Source organism: Euleptes europaea, chromosome 3 (genome assembly GCF_029931775.1).
Source record: "Euleptes europaea isolate rEulEur1 chromosome 3, rEulEur1.hap1, whole genome shotgun sequence".
Classification (NCBI taxonomy): Eukaryota; Metazoa; Chordata; class Lepidosauria; order Squamata; family Sphaerodactylidae; genus Euleptes; species Euleptes europaea.
Genome location: NC_079314.1, coordinates 30,301,614 through 30,328,876, shown reverse-complemented (window position 1 = coordinate 30,328,876; position 27,263 = coordinate 30,301,614). Strand labels below are relative to the sequence as shown.

The window sequence follows — 27,263 nt, the reverse complement described above, 5'->3', positions numbered from 1 at the left end:
GGAGCATTTTAGAGACCCAGAATTTGGTTGTGGACCAATATTCCAATAAAGGCATGCCCAGTATCCAAAAGTGGACTTTGACCGGGAGCCTTTTAGAGGTAAGATTGCAGAGAGCGGACACAGGCAACGCCCACGTGATCTGAGCATGCCCACCAATCACACGTTGCCTGTGAGAACTTCCTACATCTCACCTTTTTCTTTTTTATATTTCGAAAGCAATTTATATGCATATGGAAGATGGTCTCTGGTCAGGTATAGGATTTTTGGAGCAGGAAAAAATAGCTGCTTGCCTTGCAGTCTTAAGGATCCTTATTTGGGGTACCAAGGACACTGCTCCCCCACTTCTCAGACCAGCTGAGAAATCTGTGAGCAGGAAGCTCAATTCTTCCCTATACCTCCGCTGTACAGCTGCGTCCGTTATGCAGCAGACAGGAGGAGCTCATACTTACCTGGGATTCTGTAAACAGAATGAAGGGGTGCACCTCGAAGCCCTCACCTGGTGTGGTAAGCAGGCTGGGATCCGGTCCCTGTTCGCAGGGCGCCAGATGAAGGGAAGGCACATAGCAAGTGCCTTGATCGAAGTCACAACGCTGTCTTGTCTTTTTGAGGATTGTCCTCTCCCATATTGAACAATCCCCATTTTATTAGGCATCAGATAATAAATACCAAAGTTAATGAAGAACAAAACAATAAGGTTCACGACAGGGTTTACGGGAAAGCACTCTCAGGTAAAAAGGATTAGCAGGCAAGGCAGTGAATGATTTACAACACTACGTGTGAGCTGTGACCAGTTCAAGAGATGAACTTTGGCCAGGAGCATTTCAGAGACCCAGAATTTGGTTGTGGACCAATAATCCAAAAAGGGCATGCCCAGTATCCAAAAGTGGACTTTGACCGGGAGCCTTTTAGAGGTAAGATTGCAGAGAGCGGTCACAGGCAACGCCCACGTGATCTGGGCATGCCCACCAATCACACGTTGCCTGTGAGAACTTTCTACATGGGAGGGGGAGAAAAACTTCTCCCTGTCCACTCTCTCCAAACCATGCATAATTTTATAGACCTCTATCATGTCACCCCTTACTGCCTTCTTTCCTGGATGGCTCTGTTTTGCTGACATGCTGGTGCACACAGAAAACGCTGCTTTGGTGTTAAAGGGAAGGATTTTGCAAATGGGGTTCAGAGGCCAAGAGAGGAAGCAGCAGCCAGGCTTAAACTTGGGCTTTCTTGACAGACAGCTGAGCCGCTGAAGAGGGGAGGGCATCTAGCTCAGTGGGCTGAGCGCATTGTTTAAATGCTTGGCTCAGGTCCAGTCCCTGCATCCTCCAGTTAAAAGGATCTCAGACTGCACAGCTGAGGAAGACCCATCCTGGGGACCTTGGAAAGGAGGTTCCAGTCTGGGCAGATGCTAATACTGGGGGCTACCAAGATCCATTCTCTGACTCAGTATCAGGCAGTTCATTTCCTTGTAGAGTCACTAGGCCACGCCATCTCCGAGTCCTCAATCCACTCTAAACCCCTTCTGTCCAGTCATGGGAGATTAAGGTCTCTCCCACTACCCAAATGCTTCAGCGCAAGAAAGCAGACCAAGGACAAATCTATACCACAGTCCATGGACAAACTATAACACAGTTTAATTATCTCAGCCAGCCTTGAGGGTCATTTATAGCCTTACCTTTCTCTTGCTTCATGACATAGCTTGCCAGAGTACAGCATAAGGGGTGTTGATGAACACATGAACACATGAAGGTGCCTTATACTGAGTCAGACCCTTGGTCCATCAAAGTCAGTACTGTCTACTCAGACCGGCAGCAGCTCTGCAGGGTCTCAGGCAGAGGTCTTCCACATCACCTACTTGCCTGGTCCCTTTAACTGGAGATGCCGGGGATTGAACCTGGGACCTTCTGAATGCCAAGCAGAGGCTCTACGACTGAGCCACGGCTAAAATACCAGAAAAGAATGAGTGTCTGAACAAAGTTTCCTAGAGACTGTGCTGTAACCCTGTGTTCCTATGTGCTGTTGAGTTGCAACTGGCTTATGGCAAGCTTAGCAAGCGGCTCTCAAGGCAAGTGACAAGCAGAGGTGACTTGCCATTACCTTCCTCTGCACAGCCTTCCTCAGTGATCTCCCATTCAAGTACCGACTCTGCTTAGGTTCCAAGAGCTGATAAGACCAGGCTATACCATACCATTCCCCAGTTGCAGAACTCCCTGCCCCAGGATGTGGTGATGGCTTGGAAGGCTTTAAGAGGGGAGTGGACGTGTTCATGGAGGAGAGGGGCATTCAAGGATACTAGTAAAGATGGATACTAGTCAAGATGCAGACCTATTCTCTCCAGGATCAGAGGAGCATACATATTATATTAGGTGCTGTAGAACACAGGTAGGACGATGCTGCTGCAGTCGTCTTGTTTGTGAGCTTCCTGGAGGCGCCTGCCTGACCACTGTGTGAACGGACTGCTGGACTTGATGGGCCTTGGTCTGATCCAGCAGGGCCTTTCTTATGTTCTTATTCTGCTGTAACCCTACACCATAACAATCTCACTGAGGAAGCCAGTAATATCAGGCATTTACACCATGGCCTAAGAGATCTACTTTCCACCCTTCTATCTTTTTAAACCATGTAACATCAGGAGGGACAAAACATCCAGGTGGGCTTGAAAGCTCGCACAGTGTTTTGTGCTAATTTCATTGGTCCAGAAGAAGGTATTTCCTGGGTTTTTTAATTTTTGTTTTGGGTGCATTAACAAAGCAAGACAGAGTCGGTATTAAACCCTGTGGCGGGTGCCCCTTGACAGCAAGGGACCTGTCTGATACATTTCAGCACCAAGGACAGAGCTGGTGGCTTTTTGCAAAATGAGTGGGTGGTGAGACTAGGGAGGGAGACCAATTTCTTCTGAGAACATTTTGGTCCATTCTGCTGTTTCACGGTGTGTTTTTTTTAATTCACTCTTTATCATAATCATTATGCATTCAGATTTTTTTGTTGCTTGTTTATTTTGGTTTCCAGGGAAACCTATTTCTGCCCTAATGGTTGTTATTTTCTGCCCAGCGGGTTGAGTTGGCTAGGGATTCACCTGATGGATACCTCTTACCAAACGTCAGGCTGATTGGAGAAAGCATCCCTATGAACACACATGAATCTGCCTTATACTGAACCAGACCCTTTGTCCATCAAAGTCAGTATTGTCTACTCAGACCGGCAGTTACTCTCCAGGGTCTCAGGCTGAGAGGTCTTTCACATCACCTACCTGCCCGTTCTCTTTAACTGGAGATTCCAGGTATTGAACCTGGGACCTTCTGCATGTCAAGTAGATGCTCTACCACTGAGCCATGGCCCCTCCCCATTCCATAGGCAGTGAAAGTTCTCACTTGCAGTGTCTTTTTTCCTCCTTTTCTGGAGTCATCAAGTGGGGAAAGAGTATGCGTGGGGTATGTGTGTCTATTTTTAAACAAAAAACAGATCTTGTAGGTAAGGGAAGCCATTCACTCCCCACCCCGCCTTCCCTTGCTGAACACTGGTGCTCACATCTGGACTCCAACCCTGGAAGTTAACTCAGCTAGGAGGAAAATGTTTTAAGCATAGCAGGGGACAGGGTTTAGTACTCCTCGCCCACAGGCTCCAGTTTTGTTTAAAAATAGACCCCCCACCCAGCCTACCCACTTGCTGTACATGCAATGGGGAAGTTAGCTTTCTCTTTTCTTTAATTCTTTAAATTCCACTTTAAAGTAATTCCAACTGCAGGCAGGTGGGGACAGACCATTTGCATGCAGGAAAGCCTGCTTTTAGATGAAATGAAAGACGACGAGAGGTCTCAGGTCCTAAACCAGCAGTTCGTTTGGGCAGAGGAAGAGGATCTGATCCTTCCTCATCCACGTGGAGGTCTCATGTCTCATCTGACCTCTGCCTTTATGTGCACACCCTCAGCAGGAGCCTCTGCTTCTGTTCCCCAAACCCCAGCAGGACCAGACTGGCCTTTCACCTTAACAGGAAGTTCCTGCTGGGCTAAGGGCAACCACAAGCCTACCTAGGCTGTTTCCCCACCGAGACGTTTTGCTCTGCTTTGGCTTCCTTACAGCAGTGCTGTTTTGGGGGGGGGGGTATCCATAAGATGTTATCCTCTATCCATCCTGTTTCAGTGTCGTCATCCCCCCGCCCCCCAGCTTTGCTGTGTTATTTTCCAGACCTGGTGTGACATGACTTTTTTGGAAAGATTGCAGTCAACGTGTTTAATTGTGAAACTCCCTGCCCCAGGATGTGGTGATGGCTGCCAACTTAGAAGGCTTTAAGAGGGGAGTGGAGATGTTCATGGAAGAGAAGGCTATTCATGGCTGCTGGATGTTGCTGCTGCAGTCGTCTTGTTTGTGTGCTTCCTAGAGGTATCTGGTTGGCCACTGTGTGAACAGACTGCTGGACTTGATGGGCCTTGGTCTGATCCAGCATGGCTTTTCTTATGTTCTTATGTCTTGGGATGCCATGTGGACAGGAAGAGGTGCATTTTTTCAGGTCCTGTCCACTTAGGTGCTATTTTCTTTATGACAGTCCCTGTGGTGGCAATTCCCGCTCCAAACCAGAGGCCTTATAGGGGCTTTAAAAATGGTAATAGCTATATCACTATAGCACTATAACATTATAAAAATTATTGTGACAATGTATACATTACCAGCTTTCTTTTTTAAAAAAGTACATTTCCAGCCATTTTAATTTCAGAGTTACAAGGAGAAAGGTACTGGCTGCACCTTTCTCCTTATAACTCTGCATACAAAAGGACCAGAGTCTTACTCTGTCAAAAATTAAAGCTGGGAAATAGTACATAATTCATTCATTCATTCATTCATTCATTCATTCATTCATTCATTCATATTCACATTTATAGTCCACCCTCATTCCCAGTCAAAATAGGCTCAGAGCGGGTTACAGCCTTTAAAACCAACAGGATCATAAAACATTAAAATATCAATATTAATACACAACAAACATGGCAATTTAAAACAAGATCGCATTAACACAGTAGTAATTGCTGTGAATCGGATAGCAGGAGAGCCCCCACATATTACAAGTGGAGGGGGAAAGGGATGGAAAGGGATGGGGAGGCCAGTAACGATGGATAGCTTAAGGTAGCTTGTGGCTGCCCTCATAGGCCTGGTGGAATAGCTCCATTTTGCAGGCCCTGTGGAATTATTTCTGGTCCTGCAGGGCCCGAATGTTACTAGGGAGGCTATTCCACCAGGCTCTATGAGCAACAACCTGCTGGTGGTCCCCAACCCAAAGCATGTGTGGTTGTCCTCAATGAGTGCCAGGGCTTTGTCGGCCCTGACTAGGGTTGCTAACCTCCAGGTACTAGCTGGAGATCTCCTGCTATTACAACTGATCTCCAGCCGATAGAGATCAGTTCACCTGGAGAAAGTGGCCGCGTTGGCCATTGGACTGTATGGCATTGAAGTCCCTCCCCTCCCCAAACTCCGCCCCAAAAACCTCCTGCCAGTGGCAAAGAGGGACCTGGCAACCCTATTTCCAAGGCAAGAGATGTTTAGAGGTTATTTGCATTGCCTGCCTCTGTGTAATGACCCTGGTATTCCTTGGTGGTCTCCCATCCAAGTACTAACCAGAGCTGACCCTGCTTAGCTTCTGAGATCTGACAAGATCAGGCTAGCCTGGGCCATCCAGGTCAGGGTGGTCCACGATGTACAAGATGCCATTGCAGCAAAATTATATTCAGTATGTAAAACGGATTCTGTTTAACCTACTTAAGGAAGCGCATATCTAATATCTGCAACAAACATACGTTCGCCCACTCAAGCAGCCACACATCCAATATGTTCGATAAGCAGATCCAATATGTTCAGGCAACATAAGACCATGAAATTTGAGCTACAGTACGTCCAGTTTACAAAAGCAACACAGAAGGAGGAGGAGGAGGAGAAAAAGAAGGAGAAGAAGAAAGTAAAAAATGGATATTAGTAAAAATGAATATTAGTCATGATACATACCTATTCTCTCCAGGATCAGAGGAGCATGACTAATATATTAGGTGCTGTGGAACACAGGCAGGATGGTGCTGCTGCAGTCGTCTTGTTTTGTGGGCTTCCTCGAGGCACCAGGTTGGGCCACTGTGTGAACAGACTGCTGGACTTGATGGGCCTTGGTCTGATCCAGCATGGCTTTTCTTACGTTCTTAAGAGTTGGTTTTTATATACCGACTTTCTCTACCACTTAAGGAAGAATCAAACTGGCTTACAATCACCTTCCCTTCCCCTCCCCACATCTGTGAGTTAGGTGGGGCTGAGAGAGCTCTAAGAGAACTGTGACTAGCCCAAGGTCACCCAGCTGGCTTCATGTGTAGGAGTGGGGAAACCAACCTGGTTCACCAGATTAGTGTCCACCACTCATGTGGAGGAATGGGGAATCAAACCTGGTTCTCCAGATCAGAGTCCACTGCTCTAAACTTCCACTTTTAACCACTACACCACACTGGCTGCCAGCCAACCTGTAGTACTACCAAACAAAGAGAAGAAGCAGGCAGGTAAGGGAAGCTAAATCCTGCACTCCCCTTATCTTACACGGGGGCTTGAAACGTTCATCTTATAGCCCTGTTAACTTCTGAGATTTGAGCCTGGCTAGGAGAAAAAAATGGCCCCAGCATTAAGAAAGAAAGGAGGAAGGTTTGGTTTCCTTCACCCATGTGCTCTGTTTTCTTTATAGAAACCTCCCCCAACCCCCATCCACCTTGAGGATCCTAGAAAAGGAGGGAGAAGTGGCTCAATTCCTGCTTCTGGGTCCAAGCAAGGATTTCTAAAGGCTTCTAGAAAACAGCAACACGCCCACCTATTCTCCCCCTCCCCAAATCTTGCAGGGAGTGTGCCTTGGGTGAGGGAACTTATCCCTGAGAATTTCATCCAAACTGGATAGAAAACAAATAAACAAAAATGGTTACAGACAGGAATTTAAGTTTCCCCATTGAAAATAAAATGAAGAGAAAAGAGAATCCAAACTCCAGTGATTATTACATGAAAGGAAGCAAACAGAAAATATGAAATGAGTGAGAAATGATCTGTGTTGATCTGGTACCCCAATGGCAGCTGTGACCCCTGAAGGATGCAGCTCTTGAGCTTAGATGTAGGTCTTCATGGGGTTGCGGGGTGACTTACACTGTGGTCCCAGTGAGCTCCCATCAAAGTACTGGCCACTCGGCATTGCTACAGCAGTGGGGACCCTGGCCATTCCTGGTGCCTCTACTGAATGTCAGGTGTTTAAGCTCCTGTGAGGCCACATGTCTGGATTATGCGGCTGCAGGTGGGAGCTAGTTTCTCCATCTAGGGAGGAATTCCTCAGGATGAGGGTACACCCACAAACCAGCCTCACATGCCTGCCCACTGGCATTCCTTTAGCTGGCAATGATTCAGGGGCAGCTGGTATTCAAGCCGTGCTCTGCGGAGATGAGTCACCACATGGCGGGACCAGGAGAGCTGCCATATCCGATCAGAACCACTGGCCGGTCTCATTCCCTGCCCACGACAGCCTTCCGCTTCAGAAGGAAAGGAAGCAGCTGCCCTTCCCACCCCCGCTCCCCGCTCCCACGATGCCCTTTGGTCCAGCACTGTGTTACAGGAGCGATGGATGTAAGCTGGTCCCCTTCTGACCTTCAAAGCGATAGACTTGCGCCCTGCAGAGAAGTCGGGCTTAGTTTCCCCACAAGTGCAAAGCCAAGCCGTCTGGCAACCATGAAAGGGAAAGACGCCAACACCATTTGGGGCCAAGAAGAAATCAGGGCTCGGTTATTCTCTAGTGAAGGGTTTCCCAATGCTTATCCGTAACCCCACAGCTGTGCCATTCTGTGTAACTGAATGCTAGGCGGCGAAGTCTCCCTTCTAGGTTTTCTATACAGCCGATGGGAAACCGCAGAGAATTCCTGAATGGGCACTTAGAGCTGCTCCTTGAGTATAGCCATCTTGGAATATACACTGTGGTATCGGGGGAAGGCTTGGGGGCGGCCGAAGGAAGTTTTATTTGACAGCGTTGCCCGCAAGGAGAACCTTCCCCATCACTGTTGTTTCTTAGATAGCAAATATAACCATTTTAATTTGACTGGGCCTTTGATTAATCAGCCAGCTGCATATTCTGTTGTTACACTGCTCTTCTGCTTCAGTTGGTTTTTTAATTGTTGCTTTGGATTTTATTGTAGAGTGTTGTTTGGTTTTTTTTTCCTTTTTGCTGTTACGATTTGAAGAAGGATGCAGTTTTGTAAGGCATTTGGTGGTCAGCTGGATTAGACTTTCCTGGTATAGATTTTGCTTCAGCACTATCCTTGTGTTCCTGCCCCTATAGTATGTCCTTGATCTGTATATTTTAGTAACAAGCAGATGTTTATGAAGATAATACACTGAGGGACAAAGTATGCTGAGGGAGAATCAGCATGGCTTCTGCAAAGGGGAGTTCTTTGAGCAGGTTTAACAAGCATGTGGTTAGGCTCTCTTACAATGACCTGCTGATTATTCAGAATTTCCACTTCTCTATGTGGGATTTGTATATTGAAGGCGATCACATCCAGCAGATTGATTTATTCAATGCATCTTTATCCTGCCTTCCTCAGGTAACTCCCAGGAGCATACATGGTTCTTCTCAACTCCACTTTATCCTCACAACAACCCTGTGAGGTAGGTTAGGCCAACTGAGAAATTACCAGCCCAAAGTCACCCAGAAAATTTCATGGCAAGCAGGGATTTGAACCCGTGTCTCCCTGATCCTAGTCCAATGTCCTGACCACAACAGCACACTGCAACTGTACTTGTAGGATGTAACTTTTTACCAATGCCAAAAAAGCTTTCTTGGGTTTTCAGGCCACGCCCTCTATGTATTAACTTGGAAAATAGTCTAAAATACCCGCTTTTGTATTAGTAGCCAAAGAGAAGTTGAAGACATCCTAAATTGTTGCCAAAGTCAGATTTTTGAAAGATGTTCTTGGGTATCTATCCTTGATTGAGTGACGCAAACAAGATCAAGCTCTGTGATCGTAACAAATACATTACTCATAGAGAATCTCTGTTTGTTTTGGCACCTTATAAGATTAGTCATTATTGTTGTTCTCTGTTGTAGAGATCATTTAATATAGCTGATGCTGTGGAGTAAATATAAATCTAATCATTTTCAGCTCTAATGCTGTTAATGTTTTCTGTCAGATATTTGGCGTTCATCTGTTTTGTCTGCTGCCAGTCATATGGCAATTTGTGATAAATCATAGACTTTGGATGCCTAAAAATGACTGACTGACTGACTGACTGACTGGGTACTTTTCATGATAGTAATTGAAGGTTTTCAGATCACCATCTAATCCTGTTTGCTAGCCAAGGATTGGTTGGATGTTAAGTAGTCAAAACTTGACCCAAAAGTGTCCCGTTCTTTCATATTGTTATAACAACAAGTCTGAGTTGAAAAATTAGCGACAGTCAGTAATATTTGAAAACCTGAAGATTGTTCTATGACTTGGAGAAGCTGGGGAGAGGGAAGGATGAGGAGAGACTGAGTCAGTAGATATGTAAGTGACAGGGATGTTTACCAATCAGCAGAGCTGCATGCTGATTTTGCCACTGAAGAGGATTGATCAGGGCTGTCTTTACAAAACATTGTTTATGCCAACCATTTTTCCAGGCTTTGGGAATGCTTTCCCTTTCACTCCATTTCTGTGTTTATTCCCCCTTTTTTATTTCTCCTGAGGGCCAGACCCAGAGACCCGGGGGTAGGAGCAAAGAGACAGCGTGTGGATGATTGGGGGTGGAGCCCACTGGTACCTGCTGGGTGAAGGGAAGGGTCCAGCGATGACTGGTGGATCCTAATGGACACTGAGGGCGGGGTAGCCCAGTGGAAAACATCTGGCCCCCTTGGCTTCGATCTCTCACCCAGTCAGTTACGCAGAAGAGCAAAGGTGTGGCTCGTTCCCACTTCCTCACAGCCGTTAAAAACCGGGAAGCCTCATCTTCCACTGACCATTCTAGCTTCAGTCTCCTTGGAGGAGGGCCTTTTGCCCTCTGTTCTTGGGGAAGGGGCCCAGGCTCAGGGGCAGAGCATCTGCTTGGCTCACAGAAAGTCCCAAGTTCAATCCCCAGCATCTCCAGTTGAAAGGACTGGGCAGTAGGTGATGTGACCTCTATCTGAAATCCTAGAGGACTGCTGCCAGTCTGCGTAGACAATACTGACCTTGATGGACCAATGGCCTGATTCAGTATAAGGCAGCTTCATGTGTTCATCCCCCCCATCTTAGCCATTCAATATTAATCACGATACTTAGCATATATATAAAAAACTTTATGTACTTTATGCATACTCTTTCGCAAATCCTTACAACATTCTTTTAAGGTAGGCCTGTAATAATGCTGAGCGCAAGAAGCATATTTTAGTTGAAACCACTTACTGAATCACAGGAGAGGTGAGAATTACACTGGCGACTTCCTGCATTCCCTGTTTAGGGTTAAGCCCTCTGCTCAGACTCAGAGGCACTCTGTTATAAAATTGAGGGGAGGATAAATTTACAGAGGGTCGATCTGAACATTCGTTTATCTGCCTGGTTATTTAATGACTGTGTTCCCCAATGTTTTAAAAATTATTTCTTGAATCTTGCAATGAAATGGTTAATGGGGGAAAAAACCTGGCATTCCAGAGGGCTGAACCTTGGAAACAAGCCACATTTCTTTGCGATTGCTGAAGGGACTAGAGAACATATTAAGGGCACATTTTTTCCTTTCATAAAAAGGTTGCATAAATACCTATGCATCATTTATCAAAATGCCCATGAGTGGCATAGGCTGGGAAGACGGGGATCAGAAGCCCAGTGTCGAGCGTGCTCCGCATGGAGCCGTTTCTCTTTCATCTGTTTTAAAGCCTCCTCAAACACCACCACCGATTCTTCTCCTGCCGGACCACGGGGGACTGCAGGGCAGGGATTGTTTCCCAATGGTTTGGTTAGTCAGACTCTCTAATGTCCCCAGGAAAGGAAAAGGTCGCTTGTAAAGAGCAGGTAGAAAGCATCTCTGAAGCACAGAGCAGAACGTCGCTTTGGTGAGTCATCAGCAGGGGAAGCGAGTCGTTCGCAACTCTCGGAGAGTTATGCACGTATGGGCCGTCGAGCCTCGACCGATTTCTGGCAACCCTAGCAAAAGGCTTTCAAGGCAAGGGAGAAGCAGGGGCGCTTTGCCATTGCCTTCTTCTGCAGCGCTTTCTTTGGTGGTCCTCCGTCCAAGTGCCGACCCTGCTTAGCTTCACAAGATCTGACAAGTTCAGACTATACCATGCCACCTTCTTTCCCCTCAAAGAGCTACAGCCTGTGATGGTGGGGGGGAGTTCCCCCACGTCTCCTGCTTCATTTTACCTCAGATAATTGAGACGCCAGAGGCTTTGTTCAGTTCAACAATAAAATGACAGAATTTGATTATACTTCACAGGGAAAGATATTGGAGGAAAAGCTAGTATTAAGGAAAGGTACAAATTGTCTAGATAAATAATGAGTTGCTCAACAAGTACAGTACAGATGTTATTTTGCTGAACTCACGTCTCCAATTCTTTAAGGCAGCTGGACTTCCGGTACAGCGCTGGGCCAAGCAAGATATCTCTCAGGATTTTCCCTGAGAGACTCCAAGATACGTTCGAATAGGGGTGAAATTAAACACCCCACCCCAGATCCAATTAGGGGACTGGGGAGCAGGATTTCCTCTGCAGCCATGAAGAGTGGTTTTTGACTCCCATATTCTCCCTCCAGGAGATATGGATGTTGTCCCACGGGCATTTGAGAGGACTACCATCGCCATGAACATTTTCTTGGCTTGAGGCTTCGACCTCCTTTATCTGTCCAATTCTTTAAGGCAGCTAAATCCCAGAACCTGCATACAGAGGTTCGGGTGTATACTCTGGTGCCTAAAACTAGGAAGTATGGAGATTCTCCTTTCCTCCTTCCTTTTTCTCTCTGTGGAATTATTTCACAGCGCTTAAAGCCATTCTCTCACAATACCTAGGCCAGGAATACCTCTTTCCTCAGAGACTATTCCTCCCCCCTGACTAAAGTGGGGACTGTTTTTCCCTCCCAAACTCTCTCTCTCTCGTCACCGTTCTGGTTTCTGGGCACACAACCCGTCACACCAGAACCCAGAGTGAAACAAAAACCCTTTTTTCCCAGCAGTTCAGAGTCCTCTCTCTTAAGCTCTGCCCACTCCCTGTATGTCCCTCTCACATACAGTCACTGACAGACATTAACCCTTGGTCCGTTACACAGCCACAGTAATGGTTGTGTTTTCAAAACTGGGGCAGAAGTATACGTGAATTCATGAAGCCTTCTTCTGCTGAGCCAGGCGGAGGCCTGAAAGAGATGATACGTTTGTGCTTGAGTTAGGTCGGGATTCTCCTGACTTTTCTCCCCAACAGCCAGATTCCAGCTGTAGGGAAATCCTTCCTCTGTGTGTAGGGTTGCCAGGTGCTTGGTGGTGGCGGGCAAACCCCCGGCAATTCGCCCTTCTGCCCGCCAACCACCTGAGGGTCGGCGGGCAAACATGCATGTGCACGTACACACCAATGACTCATGTATATAAGGCCGCCTTGCAAGGGGCCTTATATCACTCAAACTCTTAGTTTGAGTGGTAAAGGGCCACTTTACCACTCAAACTAAGAGGTATAAGGCCCCTCGCAAGGTTATCAGGCACTTACGATTATAAACCGGACCTCAGCCCCATAGCCTCCCGCCGGAAGAGAGGGGGGACCTGGCAGCCCTATCTATGTGCCACTGGTAGGATTTTCAGTCTGCAGGTGGTGGCTGGAGATCTCCCGGTATTATAACTGATCTCCAGGCGACAGAGATCAGTTCCCCTGGAGAAAATGGCTGCTTTGGAGGGTGGACCTTAGGGCATTATACCCCAATGAGGTCCCTCCACTCCCCAAACCCTGCCCTCCTCAGGCCTCACCAAGGAACCAAGCTGCTTTATCAGCCTCTGGGCTGCCCTCCTGCCAAATGTAGCGTGTTGTTTTCTGTCTTTCCAGATGGCGGCCCAAAGAAACTTCGCAGCAACATCCGCCGAAGTACAGAGACTGGGATCGCTGTGGAGATGAGAAATAGGGTGACACGGCAAGGCAGCCGGGAGTCAACCGATGGTAGTACCAACAGCAACAGCTCCGATGGCGCGTAAGAGCTGGTGATGGTTAATGCCACTTTTCTGTGTGGGGCAGATTACCCCCCCCCCACACACACACACACATCTAAGCATGGGGGGAGGGAAACAATCAGTGTGGGTTTTCCTTGGCTTAGAGATTAAAAAAAAATAGTTTCTGCTTTAGATGGCTCATGTATATTGCAAAGGCCCTAGAGGAACAGGGAGCCTTAAGGGCCCCATGCTTCCTGTCCCTTCAGTTCTGTGCACCATCCAAACCAGAATGTTTGCACCTTCCACAAAGAATGTTTCCAAAACCTCTTCCCATCACAGGGCAGTTCAGAAAGGTGGCCAAACGTGAAATGCATTTGCATCTCCTGTTCTTTCCTTTCTCTGTTGTCTCCAAAATGATACTGTGACTTGGAGTGGGAACAGAATGAAGCGGCAAGAGAGGCAGAAACAGTACCCTCTTCCTGTTTTCTGGATGAGAGCCAGCGTGGTGTAGTTGTTAAGAGCGGCGGACTCTAATCTGGAGAACCGGAGTTGATTCCCCGCTCCTCCACATGAGCGGCAGTCTAATCTGGTGAACTGGGTCAGTTTCCCCACTCCTCCACATGAAGGCTGCTGGGTGACCTTTGGCTAGTCACAGTTCTCTCTGAACTCTCTCAGCCCCACCTGCCTCACAAGGTGTCTGTTGTGGGGAGGGGAGGGGAAGGCGACTGCAAACTGCTTTGAGACTCCTTAAAGGTAGAGAAAGAGGGGTATAAAAGCCAACTCTACTTCATCATCTTCTCCAAAGGTGGGGAGCATGCTCTCACTAGGGGAGGGGGAAGTAACTTAAATTTCTTACCATTGCTGTCTTTCTGCTTTGACCTGGATGGCCCAGGCTAGCCTGACGACAGCACTGTCCACCACCACTCTCTCTCTGAGAGGCTCCAAAGCACAAGATGGAAGCTACCACTTCTGACACTTTTTAGCAGTACTTTTACTGGCTTGGGCTCATCTAGAGAGCCAGCGTGGTGTAGTGGTTAAGAGCTGTGGTTTGGAGCGGTGGACTCTGATCTGGAGAACCGAGTTTGATTCCCCACTCTTCCACATGAGCAGCGGAGGCTAAGCTGGTGAACTGGATTGGTTTCCCCACTCCTACGCACGAAGCCAGCTGGGTGACCTTGGGCTAGTCACACTCTCTCAGCCTCACCTGCCTCACAGGGTGTCTGTTGTGGAGAGGGGCTGGGAAGGTGATTGTAAGTCGGTTTGATTCTTCCTTAAGTGGTAGAGAAAATTGGCATATAAAAACCAACTCTTCTTCCTCCTCTTCCTCTTCCTCCTCCTCCATCACCACCACCACCTTTCTTGCTTCTCCTTGCTTTGGACAAAACCCAGAAGTGCGGGGGAAGACGTTTGCCCACCTTTTACAATTACTTATTTGAATGCTCCAATCATCTCTCAGACAGGACTTTTGTGCCGATGAAACTCCCTTTTCTGTTGCCTTTTTCCTTTAGGTTTATTTTCCCTACAACCCGGCTGGGAGCCGAAAGCCAGTTCAGTGACTTCTTAGATGGGCTGGGGCCAGCACAAATCGTGGGACGGCAGACATTAGCTACTCCGCCAATAGGTGAGTCTTTAAACCCTCAGTACCTATCCTCACACCCTGACCTGGATGGCCCAGGCAAGCCTGATCTCATCTCGTCAGATCTCAGAAGCTAAGCAGGGTCGGCCCTGGTTAGTACTTGGATGGGACACCACTGAGGAATACCAAAGTTGCTATGCAGAGGAAGGCAATGGGAAACCACCTCGGTTAGTCTCTTGCCCTAAAAACACTACCAGGTCTCCTTAAGTCAGCTGCGCCTTGACATTACTTTACACACACCCCTATCTTCACAGAACTCCACCATGCTACTGACATTCTGCCAAGGACAGCCCTAGCTAAGCAAGGCAAGGAACAGGGAGGTTTTATCCAGAGTTGTGGCCAAACTGGCAACAGCTAGCGCCTGTTAGTCCCCTCCCTTCATTAGTTGGGATGTGGGAATCCCAGGGTGATGTCCTCATTCTGTTCTGAAATTCGTGAACACGGGAAGCTGCCTTATTCTGATTCAGACCCTTGGTCCATCAAAATCAGTCTTGCCCACTCTAACAGCTCCCCAAGGTCTCAGGTAGAGGTCTGTCACATCACCTGCTACCTGCTCTTTTCAACTGAAGGTGCTGAGGATTGAACCTGGGACTTTCTGCATGCTGAGCAGATGCTCTACCCCTGAACCACAAGCCCTCCTCTAGTGTTTGAGTGGCTACTGTTATAGTTAAAATGGGCTTACATATATGCAAAGGACACAGATCTCTCTCCTTTGTTTTATATTTTTATAAAGAATGTTGTGAGTGTGCAAGAAAAAGTGTTTGTCCTTGTTGTGAACCCTATCAGGATTCTTACAAAGTATGTTTTTAAGAAGTTGTAGCAAATGCCCTTCAAAGACACCACAGATTGTGTCCAACCTACTTCACCTTGCTACTGCAGTCTGCTGTCTACCTCCAAATTTTGCTTGTGGGGGGTCAGCCCACCTTCAGGAACAGTATCAGGGCTAAAGTGGTGTGTGTGTCTGTGTGTTTGTGCAGTCAGAAGAGGGGATCAGCAGAAATCGCTGCCCCTCTTCTGAAGACAGAAATGCCCTTCAGTCTTTGGAACGGTGTGGTCCCCACTTTTTTGCAGTTCAGTCCTGACAGTATTTCAGTCTTCCTTTTTGTCTTCTTGCCCTGGCCTGGATGGCCCTGGCTAGCCTGATCTCATCAGAGCTTGGAAGCTAAGCATGGTTAGTACTTGTATGGGAGACCGCCAAAGAAGTCCAGGGTGGCTGCCCAGAGGCAGAAAATGGCAAACCACCTCTGGTTGTCTTTTGCCTTGAAAACCCGATGGGGCTGCCATAAGTCAGATGCAACCTGAAGATCCACCTCCAACATGTATCTTCTCTCTCCTTCTCCTCCTAATCTAAGGTGGAGTCTTTGGGGTTTAACGCATGGCCAATTTGTCTCACCTTTGTGCCTTAAAAGTAGTGAATTCCCGTGATCTAAACGCATGACTGTCAAGGGCTGCACATCGGACCCACCTTAGGCGCAAATTAAGCAAAAACAAACAAACGAAAAAAACCGGGTTAAGCAATCCCTGGTTTCTAGCGATCTTTTCGGTACTTTTTAAAATTTCGCTACATTACCGGAATGCCGGCGTGTGTGTAATCACACGACTAGCCCCGCTACTAACCTCCTTTCGTTCAAGCTCCCAGCCCCGACAAACAGCTGAGCTGCGGGTGAGCAAGGGCGGGGCAGGTGCAAGCCGAGCTGCTGGCTAGGAAGGGAAGTGACGCGATGGGGAAGGAGAGCTCCTTTTATGGACTTCCGGGGGGAGGGCAGAGGGTGGAAAGGGCGGAGCTTCTCTGGCCTGAAGAGTATAAAAGGCCAGAGGAGAGCTGTAGCCAGGGAGGAAGCAGGCTGTGACCCAGGCTGGCTGAGCATAGAGCCACCCGGGTAGCCTCCGAGGGAGAGGAAAGCTCAGACTCTCCCTCGAACTGGTCTGAGGCTGAAGAGGCGCATCAAGCCCCGACCCTCTCCAGGCCAGACGGACCCCAGCCCCGACCAGCCCTGTAGGGGGGGTGCTTCACACCATCATGCTGGTGTCCCAAGAAAAAAGGGGGGGAGAATTGGCCTTTGATTGGATAACCCCTCAGCCAATCCTTGGGCAATGACACGGCGGTCACTCCCCTACTATCCCACATTATATGGGTGGCTCAAACGCACGGGAGCCTCCAGCAGCTACATGCTTTGAACTTATAGCGGGATGGACTAGCGTCATGCATTTGACTATCCAGTCTCGGATTAAAATATTGTGAGATAAGGGAGGAGCGAACCAAGAACATTCTGCCCATGCGTTAATCCCTTTTATCGAGCGGTTTATCAGTGCATGGATTGGCCATTTCCAGTCCAATTTCTGGGGTTGCTGTGAATGTGTTTTACATAAGGAAGCGAGGGCAAGGCATTCTGTACATGCTCAGAGGCTTATGCACCTCTCTCCTCCACATTCCACCGCTGAGCCCTGGTGCACATCCTGTCTTGCCTTCACTGAGTATTATTTTGGTCCTCTTAGTGGGGAGAGGGACAGTTTCTGCTCACTCCTGCCTGTGAGGGGGGCAATTTCTTTGGCACACAGCAAGCTCTTGGTACCAAGACTCCCTCCAGGGCAGCATTCATGGTTTGAGAGTAGCTTTGTTACAAGAAGGGCTCATTTTTGTTTTTATTGCTTTGTGTGTAGGTGTGTTTCCCCCCACCCCCCTTTGTCGTTATACTAAATCTTGCTGTTCTGTGGTTTCATTGGACTGGATACTGCCGCCCCCTGCTGGTAAACAGTAGTGTTGACAGATAACTTCCCTCTTTTCTTTCACAAACGCCCAAACTAGGGATCTACACCTCCTTTCTCCCTCCTCTTTGCACATATAGCAACAGAAAATATTGTGCCTCTTCTGCTCTCTCCTGATTAAAAACAGAAATTACATTTGTTCTTGAGCTGTATTCACGGGAACTTTAAGCCCTTTCTGGGCTGTACTGTTCAAACAATAGCCACCTAGAGAAGTTCACAGACCATGTAAGCAAGAACATAGTGAAGTACAGAATTACCGTCACCTTTTTTTTCTCTGGGAGGTAAGGTTGCCAATTCTGGTTTGGGAAATTCGGGGATGGAACATGAGGAGGGCAGGGTTTAAGGAGGGGAAGGACCTCAGTGAAGTCCACCCTCCAAAGCAGCCTTTTCCCCTCCAGGGGAACTGATCTCTGTCATCTGGAGATCAGTTGTAATTCCGGGAGATCGCCAGGCCCCACCTGGAGGTTGGCAACCCGGAACAGAAACAAAACAGGTGCTGTATGAGAAGGGCCGGTGAGGGACTTATTTTGTTGAGGTTCACAGAAATAAATCGGTTTGGTGAAAGGGGTGTTTACTCAATTTCCATTCTCTGCATGGCAAGAAAGCCTGCTTCAGAAGCAGGGTTGCCATTCTCCAGGTGGTGACTGGAGATCTCCTGCTATTACAACTAATCTCTAGCCGGTAGAGGTCAGTTCATCTGGAGAAAATTGGTAATTGGACTCTATGGCATTGAAGTCCCTCCCCTCCCCAAACCCTGCCCTCTTAAGGCTCCGCCCAAAGAACCTCCAGGTATTTCGCAACCTGGAGATGGCAACACTATTCAGAAGTGACCCTATAGAGTATGGCTGCTAAATGGGTTACGACTTAACTCCATGGAGCTCTTAGTATGAAGTGGCACCTCCAGCAGCTTTGGGGGATTTTTAACCACACAAAACTCTATGAAAAGCAGGGCGCTAATTGGTGTAGTTAACCTTGCCTGAACTATGGAGGAGCCACTGCATACAAATAGCTTCCCACACAGCTACGTAGTCACATAGTACCTGGTTTTGGAAGCTCTGGGAACATCTGAAATGGGCTCTCAGACAAGATGAGTAAACCAGGGGAACCCATACCAGACCTGAGCCAGACCTGAGGTTAACCAAGTTGCCTCTGAAAGCTCAAAGCAGAGCATGAAGGCTACACTCATTGGAAGTCTAATGAATAATACTTAGCTTTCATTTATACGGAATTTTAATTCCAGAGGGGGTAGTAAGATTAAACAGGAGTCCAGCGCCACATTTTCATATCCTCAGATGCATTTTTAATGCTCAAAACTCTTCACATGGCTGACCTCAATATTCCTGACAACAACCCAGTTTTATCTTTATATTGCAGGAGGCTGGCTGAAGCAGGCAGGCAGAAAGAGAGACAGAGAACAGCCGAACGAGACGATGCAGCTAATTTGTGGTTGCTGCGGGGATTTGCGGCAAATGACATTCCCCGGGGCCATTTCAGCTCAGAAACATGGCACGGGGAGAGGCTGAAGCCTCCCCACCCCTCGCACCACAGTCCCAGTCTGAATTGGACCTCTGCTGTGGAGCATCAGGGCTGAGTTCCCCTAGGGAACTCGCAGCTGGTGTGTGACTATCACAAGTCCCTGAGGTGGCCCCAAGATAGATGTAACACCACATTTGGCTCAGCCGACAGAGAGACGCTATCCAGTGAGTTCATGATTGATTGGTTACATTTGTATGCAGCCTCTCCGGACCTGCTCAAGCCAGCGGATGACAACGAAACAAAACAGGCGATAAAGACAAACAAATCATACCATTAAAAACATACGAATAAAACAATCCAAGTGGATTAAAAATGCCAATAAAAACAGACAGTAAAAGAAAGCCAGAGCACAAAAGCTTAAAATAGGGTTGCCAGCTCCGGGTTGGGAAATACCTGGAGATTTTTGGGGTGCAGCCTAAGGAGGGCAGGGTTTGGAGAGGGGAGGGACTTTAATGCCAGAGTCCAATTGCCAAAGCAGTCATTTTCTCCAGGGGAATTGATCTCTATCGGCTGGAGATCAGTTGTAATAGCAGGAGATCTCCAGCTAGCACCTGGAGGTTGGCAACCCTAGCCCAAAATGATATTGAGCAAGCCATAAAACAGTTTAAATAAGATGAAGTCCTTAGTTGAAAAGCTTTAGTTAAAGAGAGATGTTGTAGCCTGGTGCTTAAAGGCCTGGTGAGCCTCAAGAGGACCTCCCACTTCAAGAGCTTAGCCATACATGATAAGGTAACTGGTTATGTACGGGAGGGATTCTGGCTCTGTGCTTTGCATGGAGGAAGTCCCAGGTCCAGTCCCAGGCATCTCCAGTTAAATAGGGTTGCCAGGTGCCCGCTGGTGGCGGGCAAACCCCTGGTAATTTACCCCTCTGCCCGCCGACCACCTGAGGGTTGGCAGGCAAACATGCATGTGCGCGTACATACCGCGCGCACGTCACTTCTGGTTTAGAACCGGAAGTGCCGCCTTGTGAGGGGCCTTATATCACTCAAACTCTTAGTTTGAGTGGTAAAAGGCCGCTTTACCACTCAAACGAAGAGGTATAAGGCCCCTCATGAGGCGGCACTTCCGGTTGTAAACTGGAAGTGACTCGTGTGTGTCAGCGCACACGCACGCACATTCCCGATAGCAGCCAAATAGCCTCCTGCCGGAGGAGAGGTGGGACCTGGCAACCCTACCAGTTAAAGGATCGTGTCCCGAAAGTCCTGGGAAAGGCCTTTTGCTGCCTGAGACCCTGGGGAGCAGCTGCCAGTCAAAGCAGACCATATTGAACTAGATGGTTAATAATCAGTGTTGGTATAAGGCAGTTTCACACTCTCCGATCTCTGCTGTCTGCCTTCTCCTTGGCTACCTTGAACCTACTGCCAATCAACCTCACTGGGTGACTCCAGATTTTGAGGAAATAGTTCTTCTGCTCTCATCCTCAGCCTTTTTGGGAAGCTTAAGTCTCACAACAAGTAGGGATACCAGCCTCCAGGTGGGACTTGGGGATCCCCTGGAATTACAGCTCATCTTCAGTCTACAGAGATCAGTTCCCCAGGAGAAAATGGATGCTTTGGATCGTGGACTCTATGGCATTGTACCCCACTGAGGTCCCTGTCCTCCCTAGACTCCACCTCCAAATCTCCAGCAGTTTCCCAACCTGAATCTGGCAGCCCTACACCCCTCATCTTCTGCCAGCAGCCAGGGGGGCCCTGGCAACCCTAACAACTGGTTATGTAGATCTTCACACCATTGGCCCTCTAAACCCTCTAATAGATTTCTGCCTGTACCTCTTTCAGCACTGTCATATTCTTATTAAATTTTAAATTGATTATACTTGATTGTATTTGTTTTACTTTATTGTAATTATGATGTTTTATATGATGTTAGCCGCCCTGAGGCTGGTTTGATGGGAGAGGGCAGGATACAAATAAAATGTATCATCATAATCAATAATAATAATAATAATAGCCATTTTCAGATGTTGCATCCATGTGCACCTGAAGCCGTCTCAACTACTCTTAGCCTTATTCTATATGCGCGGTCACTGTGTTATGTGAACAGGGCCAACGTGCATACTTTGCTTGTTAGTACAGGTTCATCACATGCGCCTCAACCACTGTTGCATGGATCACATGACTACGTTCCTCACATGCTTTGCTCTGGCTGCAGCACAACTCATGTCTTTTGCTGGTGGTACTTCCGCAGCTTCCTTGAAAGCCATTAATCTTGAGCCAAGGGAAGTCCTAGTGGCAGAGGAAGCTGAGCTCCTCCGCTGTTGGAGTGAAAGTGCATGTGAAATGCAGTCATTGCATCCAGGCCTATATTCCCGATGGTTCTTGTTCATACACACGGAAGCTGCAGATGCATGCAAAATCCATGTGCTGCCCCTGTTTGTGCCACATGGCAACTATGCAAATCATGAACCTTGCAGGAAGCACACCTGCATTTGCACAGCTCCTGTGGTGTGTACAGGTAACATCCAGAAAGGTCCTATGGAAGCTCCAGTATGGTATTCTGCACCTGTCCATGGAGTATCACAATGAGAGAAGGTAAGTTGCAACTTTGCACTGTTCAGGGGTCAACGATGCCCACTGTCTCCTCTTCCCTCTCCCAGGTGATGTCCACATTGGGATGATTGACAGAAACGGGCAGCTGGAGGTGGAAGTGATCGAGGCCCGCGGCCTCACTCCAAAGCTAGGCTCCAAGTCTATTCCTGGTGAGTAGCTCCATCAGAAACCTCCAGGGGAGAAGGAAGACTGGGAATCAGGTCTTAAAGTAGGGAAACTAGCAAAGAGGAGCTTGCCGCCACCCAGTGTATCACTTCTCTCATTCTGGTGCCAGATACGGAAGCATTGTAAATTTGACAGCAAACCGCTCCAGATTCCAAAGTCTGACCTTTTCTGTATCACACACCATGACGGAGTTCCAGCTTTCTACATTGCTCTGTCTGATATGGAATCCCTGCACATGGCCAGAAATTTTGGGGTGCCGTCTCATTTTGCACCATTTTGCTGGTGATTCTTCTTTAGGGTTGCCAGGCCCCTCTTTGCCACCAGCGGGAGGTTTTTGGGGCAGAGCATGAAGAGGGTGGGGTTTGGGGGAGGGGAGGGACTTCAGTGCCATAGAATCCAATCGCCAAAGCAGCCATTTTCTCCAGGTGAACTGATCTCTGTCTGCTGGAGATCAGTTGTAATAGCAGGAGATCTCCAGCTAGTACTTGGAGGTTGGCAACCTTATTCTTCTTGGACCTAACCGCTGCTCTGCATAACCTGGAGGGGCACTATAAAATGCAAACCAATTGCCCCTGAAGCTGCACACCCCAGGGACCACCTGGAGGTTGGCAACCTCACCTGGCTAGCCAGCTCTTGTCAGATCTCGTAAGCTAAGCAGGTTCGGCCCTGCTTAGTACTTGGATGGGAAATCACCAAGGCAGTCCAGGGTTGCTACACAGAGACAGGCAATGGCCAACCACTTCTGTTCGCCTCTTGCCTTGAAACCCCCATGGGGTCACCATAAATTGGTTACAACTTGATGACACTTAATTCTTATTAATAGGAACATTATGAAACATATTAGAAACAGTGGGATAAGATTGTTTTGCAAAGGCAGAAAACAATGCAACCAACATAGTATGAGAAATTCAAAAACCGGATTATAGAAATTAGAAAAGCAATGCAGTAAACACAAGAAATGAAGACAATCGATTGCCGTAAGCTACCGCCCTTCTCTTTATTAACCCATCCTCTTGAGCAGGAAAATCACATTTAACCGTGCCATCCCGCTGACTAATTTAAAATATTCAAGTATTGTTTCCCCTTTCCCCGCGAATATGCATGCATACAGGGGCCCCAGTGTCATGCATCTGCGGGACACCCTCAAACATCAGCACCAAGATTTGGCTACTATTTCTCAGCTGGTTATCCAGCAAATCTACCCAAGTGAGTGCTAGGGCCAGCGTAATGAGTGGGGAGCTCTGCTCACGCCCCTCCACCAGCAACATAGGAGGGGACTGGCATCCTTTCTTGGGCCTGCATCTAGGTTTAACAGCCTCCAGGCTCCTGGACTTACAACTGATCTCCAGGCTACAGAGATCAGATCCCAATGGCTGTTTTGGAGGGTGGACTATGTGGCACTTGACTCTGCTGAGCCCCCTTCCCTCCCCAAACCCTGCTCTTCTCAGGCTCCACCCCCAAATCTACAAGAATTTCTCAACCCAGAGTTAATAACCCTACCCATGCTACCCTAATCCCGGTTCAAACTGAAGCAGCAGCAGCATGGGCCCAGCTAGGGTTGCCAGGTCCTTCTTTGCCACCGGCAGGAGGTATTGTGGGTGGAGCCTGAGGAGGGCAGGGTTTGGGGAGGGAAGAGACTTCAATGCTATAAAATCCAATTCCCAAAGCGGTAATTTTCTCCGGGGGAACTGATCTCTGTCGGATGGAGATCAGTTGTATTAGCAGGAGATCTCTAGCTAATACCTGGAGGTGGGCAACCCTAGGCCCAGGAGGGAATAGGTTGCCAACTCTGGGTTCCGAAATACCTGGAGGTTTGAGGATGGAGCCTGGAATTTAGGGAGGGGAAGGATGTTGGTAGGGTGTAATGCAGTCCATCTTTCAAAGCAGCCATTTTCTTCAGGAGCAGTGGAATAAATGGTTCAGATAGACAGACAGACAGACAGACAGATGATAGACAGACGACAGACAGATAAACAGATAGGTAGTGATTTATATAGTCTGGAGATCAGTTGTAATTTTGGGAGACCTCCAGCCCCCACATAGTGGTTGGCAACCCTGGGGTGGGCATATCTTGTTTGGGGCAACGAAATGCCTTGGACCGGTCCTGTTGCGTCTGTAATTGGGGTCTTGCATTTCTGTCTCTCTGCCAATGCAGCCACCTATGTCAAGGTTTACCTCTTGGAAAATGGGGCCTGCCTGGCCAAGAAGAAAACAAAGACGGCCAAGAAGACCTGCGACCCCCTCTACCAGCAGGCCCTGCTCTTCGACGAGGGTCCTCAGGGCAAGGTGCTACAGGTGAATGCTTTCCTCCTCTGTAAAGGGTAAGAGGATTACCGCTGCTGCCCGTGTAGCCCGGTAGTTCTGAGGCCCGATCCAGATGGTAGAATCTTCCATCTGCCCTCCAAGCGAACTGATCCCAGGTTGCCCGTTGTGGAGGGGATGTTCTAGCAATCCAGGGCTGGGACCGTGAGCCCACCGCTGAATATCTTCTGAGGTGAAAGGCCTCTGAGTGAGGGGCTTTATAAGCCAAGAGGCAAATGGAAAGCTATAAATGTTTCACAGCTCCCCCCAAATACCATATCTTTAAAAATAATTCTGAGGGAAGAAAAGGCATTACTCAAACGTGAAGACTGATACAGAAAACTGAAGCTGTAACTGGATGCACGTTTCAGGCTGCAAGTGCGGAATATCACTTTTCATTGTTAGGGTTGCCAACCTCCAGGTAATAGCTGGAGATCTCCCGCTGTTACAACTGATCTCCAGCCGATAGAGATCAGTTCCCCTGGAGTGAATGGCCGCTTTGGCAATTAGACTCTATGGCGTTGAAGTCCCTCCCCTCCCTAAACCCTGCCCTCCTCAGGCTCCACCCTGAAAATCTCCAGGTATTTCCCTACCCGGAGCTGGCAACCCTATTCATTGTGCCTCTGTTAAGTATTCCTTGTAAACAGAAAACCAACGTGGCATCCCAAAGGCTCAGTTAGAATCACCCAATCTGCTACTTTTCTATTTGCTGGGATTTTTTTTTACTTGGGAGAGTAGTCAAAACTAGTATTCTCCCCTGGGAATTTGAATGGGTGCAGTTCATACTACACCTCATTCCATGGCATCACCAATCCTACTTTTAGCCTGGTTCACACATGCAGGGGAATTAGGCAGCTGGAAGCAATGTGCCACTTTGGACTAGGCTTGCCAACTTCCAGGTAGGGCCTGGAGAGCTCCTGATCTCCAAACTAAAGCCATCAATTCACCCTGGAGAAAATGCTGCTTTGGAGGGTGGACTCTAGGGCATTATACCTGTTGGGGTCTCCCTCCTCCCCAAACCCTGACCTCCCCAATCCCCACCCTTGAAATCTCCAGGAATTTCAAAACCTGGAGTTGGCAAAGCTACTTCAGATCTTTCCCCCTCTGGCTCAAGGTAGCATTTCTGGTAGCATAGGAAAGCAGGTATAAAGCACACTGGCCAAACCTATTAAGACATTATAAATAATTTTAAAAAGAAAACAGAAAATAAGACTATTTTTTACCGACTGTTGTTTTTACTGAGAGCCAGCATGGTGTAGTGGTTAAGAAAGGCAGATTCTAATCTGGAGAACCAGATTCGATTCCCCATCCTGCCACATGAAGCCTGCTGGGTGACCTTGGGCTAGTCACAGTTCTCAGAACTCTCTCAGCTCACATTTCGTTGCTGTCTCTTAATGAATTAAATTAGCGCAGACTAAAGAATGAAACTAGCAGCCTGATAGCACAGCCTAGCCTGATCTCATCAAATGCTTGGAAGTTAAGTAGGGTGGGCCGTGGTTAGTACTTGGATGGGAGACCACCAAGGAAGCCAGAGGCAGACAATGGCAAATGACCTCTGAACTCCGCTTGCCTTGAAACCCCATGGGGTCACTATAAGTAAGCTGTGACTTGACGGCACTTTACACACAAATTGTTTTTACTGAAGATAATATTACTGGCTTAGATCCCTTAGGATTTCTACAGGAGGAAGGAGGACGGGGTGATTTCCATCTTTTCCTGCCTCCCATAGCAGCCCCACTTATCCTGGTTCTAAGGTATGGGGGACCTCCAGGAACAGTTTGAGTGGGGATCACTGGTCTCCCATGGGAGGTGGGAAATAGATGAAAATTGCCCCCTCCCATGCCTGCGGAAATTCTAGGCAATAATTTTCTGAAGTGTTTTAAATTTTAAATCAGGTTGGGAAATTCCTTTTGGCCTTACAAGGAAGACCTTCATTCTCAGGCAGGTTCCTTTGAGACAAGACATTCCTTTAGGTGCCCTCCTAGTGGCAGACCATTTAGAGGTCAAAGCCAGAATCCTCAATTGTGCCTGGAAACAACCTAGCAACCAAGAAAGTTCTTTCATTATTGGAGTGATAGAATACCTGTGGTGTGATCAAGGAGACCACTGTATTCTGAACCATTCAAAAACCACGCTTCAAAGGCAACTTCATGTACAATGCATTTCATCAGTCAAGCCTGGATGTGATCAAAACATAGGTAATCTGTGGCCAGGTCACCTTGCAGAAATCATTGTAGTATAGAGCCAGTGAGTTGGTTAGTATCATAGATGCTCCTGAGGATTAGTCACACAGGGTCTAAAAACACAAGGGAAGGGGGGGGGGCAACAGTCTCCTCCACCATCCTTTCTTTGGCACCCTTGGCAGCCCCTCCCCTCCCCACCCCCTTCCCCTCACAGGTTCTGCTAGATGTTCAGCTCCTTCTTCTCCATTATTTAGGTAATCGTCTGGGGAGATTACGGCCGCATGGACCACAAATGCTTCATGGGAATGGCACAGATAGTTCTGGAAGAGCTGGACTTGTCCAGTGTGGTGACAGGCTGGTACAAGCTCTTCCCCACCTCCTCATTGGCAGACTCCACGATTGGACCCCTGACGCGACGTCTTTCCCAGTCGTCTCTAGAGAGTTCAACAAGTCCCTCTTGTTCTTAAGGACGGCAAGAGAGAGAAAGGGAAAGGAAGATGGAAGAAACAAAGAAAGAATGCCATTGCCTTTACCACCACTCTGGTAGCATGGTTTGTAAATATCCCATGCCTTTCCTTCTCCCACCACCCATCCTCTTCCTTCTTCTTCAAGAAGAGAAACCTGCTTCCCACGATTGTAGATGTGCCCCTTGCTCACTCTCAAGGCACGTGATGTCGGAAGAGGAAATTGCAGAATGTGGTGGGAGAGGAATTAAATGGGGAAGAAAAGGAACAAGCTCTACGGGGGAATGGAAACAACACCACCTTGCGACTGATTCCCACCTCTGAGATAGTTCCGTCACCTCAACTCAAACGGCCTTTGACGAAGAGTCATTTTTCATCTTTAACATGTTGGGGGAACACCTCCAACCCGACTCACTGAAGTTTCACTGCAAGTAGCATGATAACTCAATAGGTTTCTTTTCTGGGATCAGTATTTTATTTCTTTGAAGGGGGAGGCAGAGCTTTTCTCCGATGTTTTTTTTCCTGTTTTTGTATTTAAAAAAAAGGAAAAA

The 27,263-nt window shown here is 47.9% G+C and overlaps 1 protein-coding gene across 1 annotated transcript in view; it reads left to right on the top strand.

Moving 5' to 3' along the window:
• The window catches only part of RIMS3 (regulating synaptic membrane exocytosis 3), a 32,220-nt gene extending 5,373 nt beyond the window's left edge, over nucleotides 1-26,847 (top strand). Inside the window, exons 2-6 of the mRNA XM_056847270.1 lie at nucleotides 13,012-13,153; nucleotides 14,621-14,733; nucleotides 21,647-21,748; nucleotides 23,920-24,059; nucleotides 26,503-26,847. Of these exons, the coding sequence (XP_056703248.1) occupies nucleotides 13,012-13,153; nucleotides 14,621-14,733; nucleotides 21,647-21,748; nucleotides 23,920-24,059; nucleotides 26,503-26,715 (710 nt within the window). The 3' untranslated portion in view covers nucleotides 26,716-26,847. The remainder of the gene's footprint in view (nucleotides 1-13,011; nucleotides 13,154-14,620; nucleotides 14,734-21,646; nucleotides 21,749-23,919; nucleotides 24,060-26,502) is intronic.
• Nucleotides 26,848-27,263: the final 416 nt, after the last annotated feature.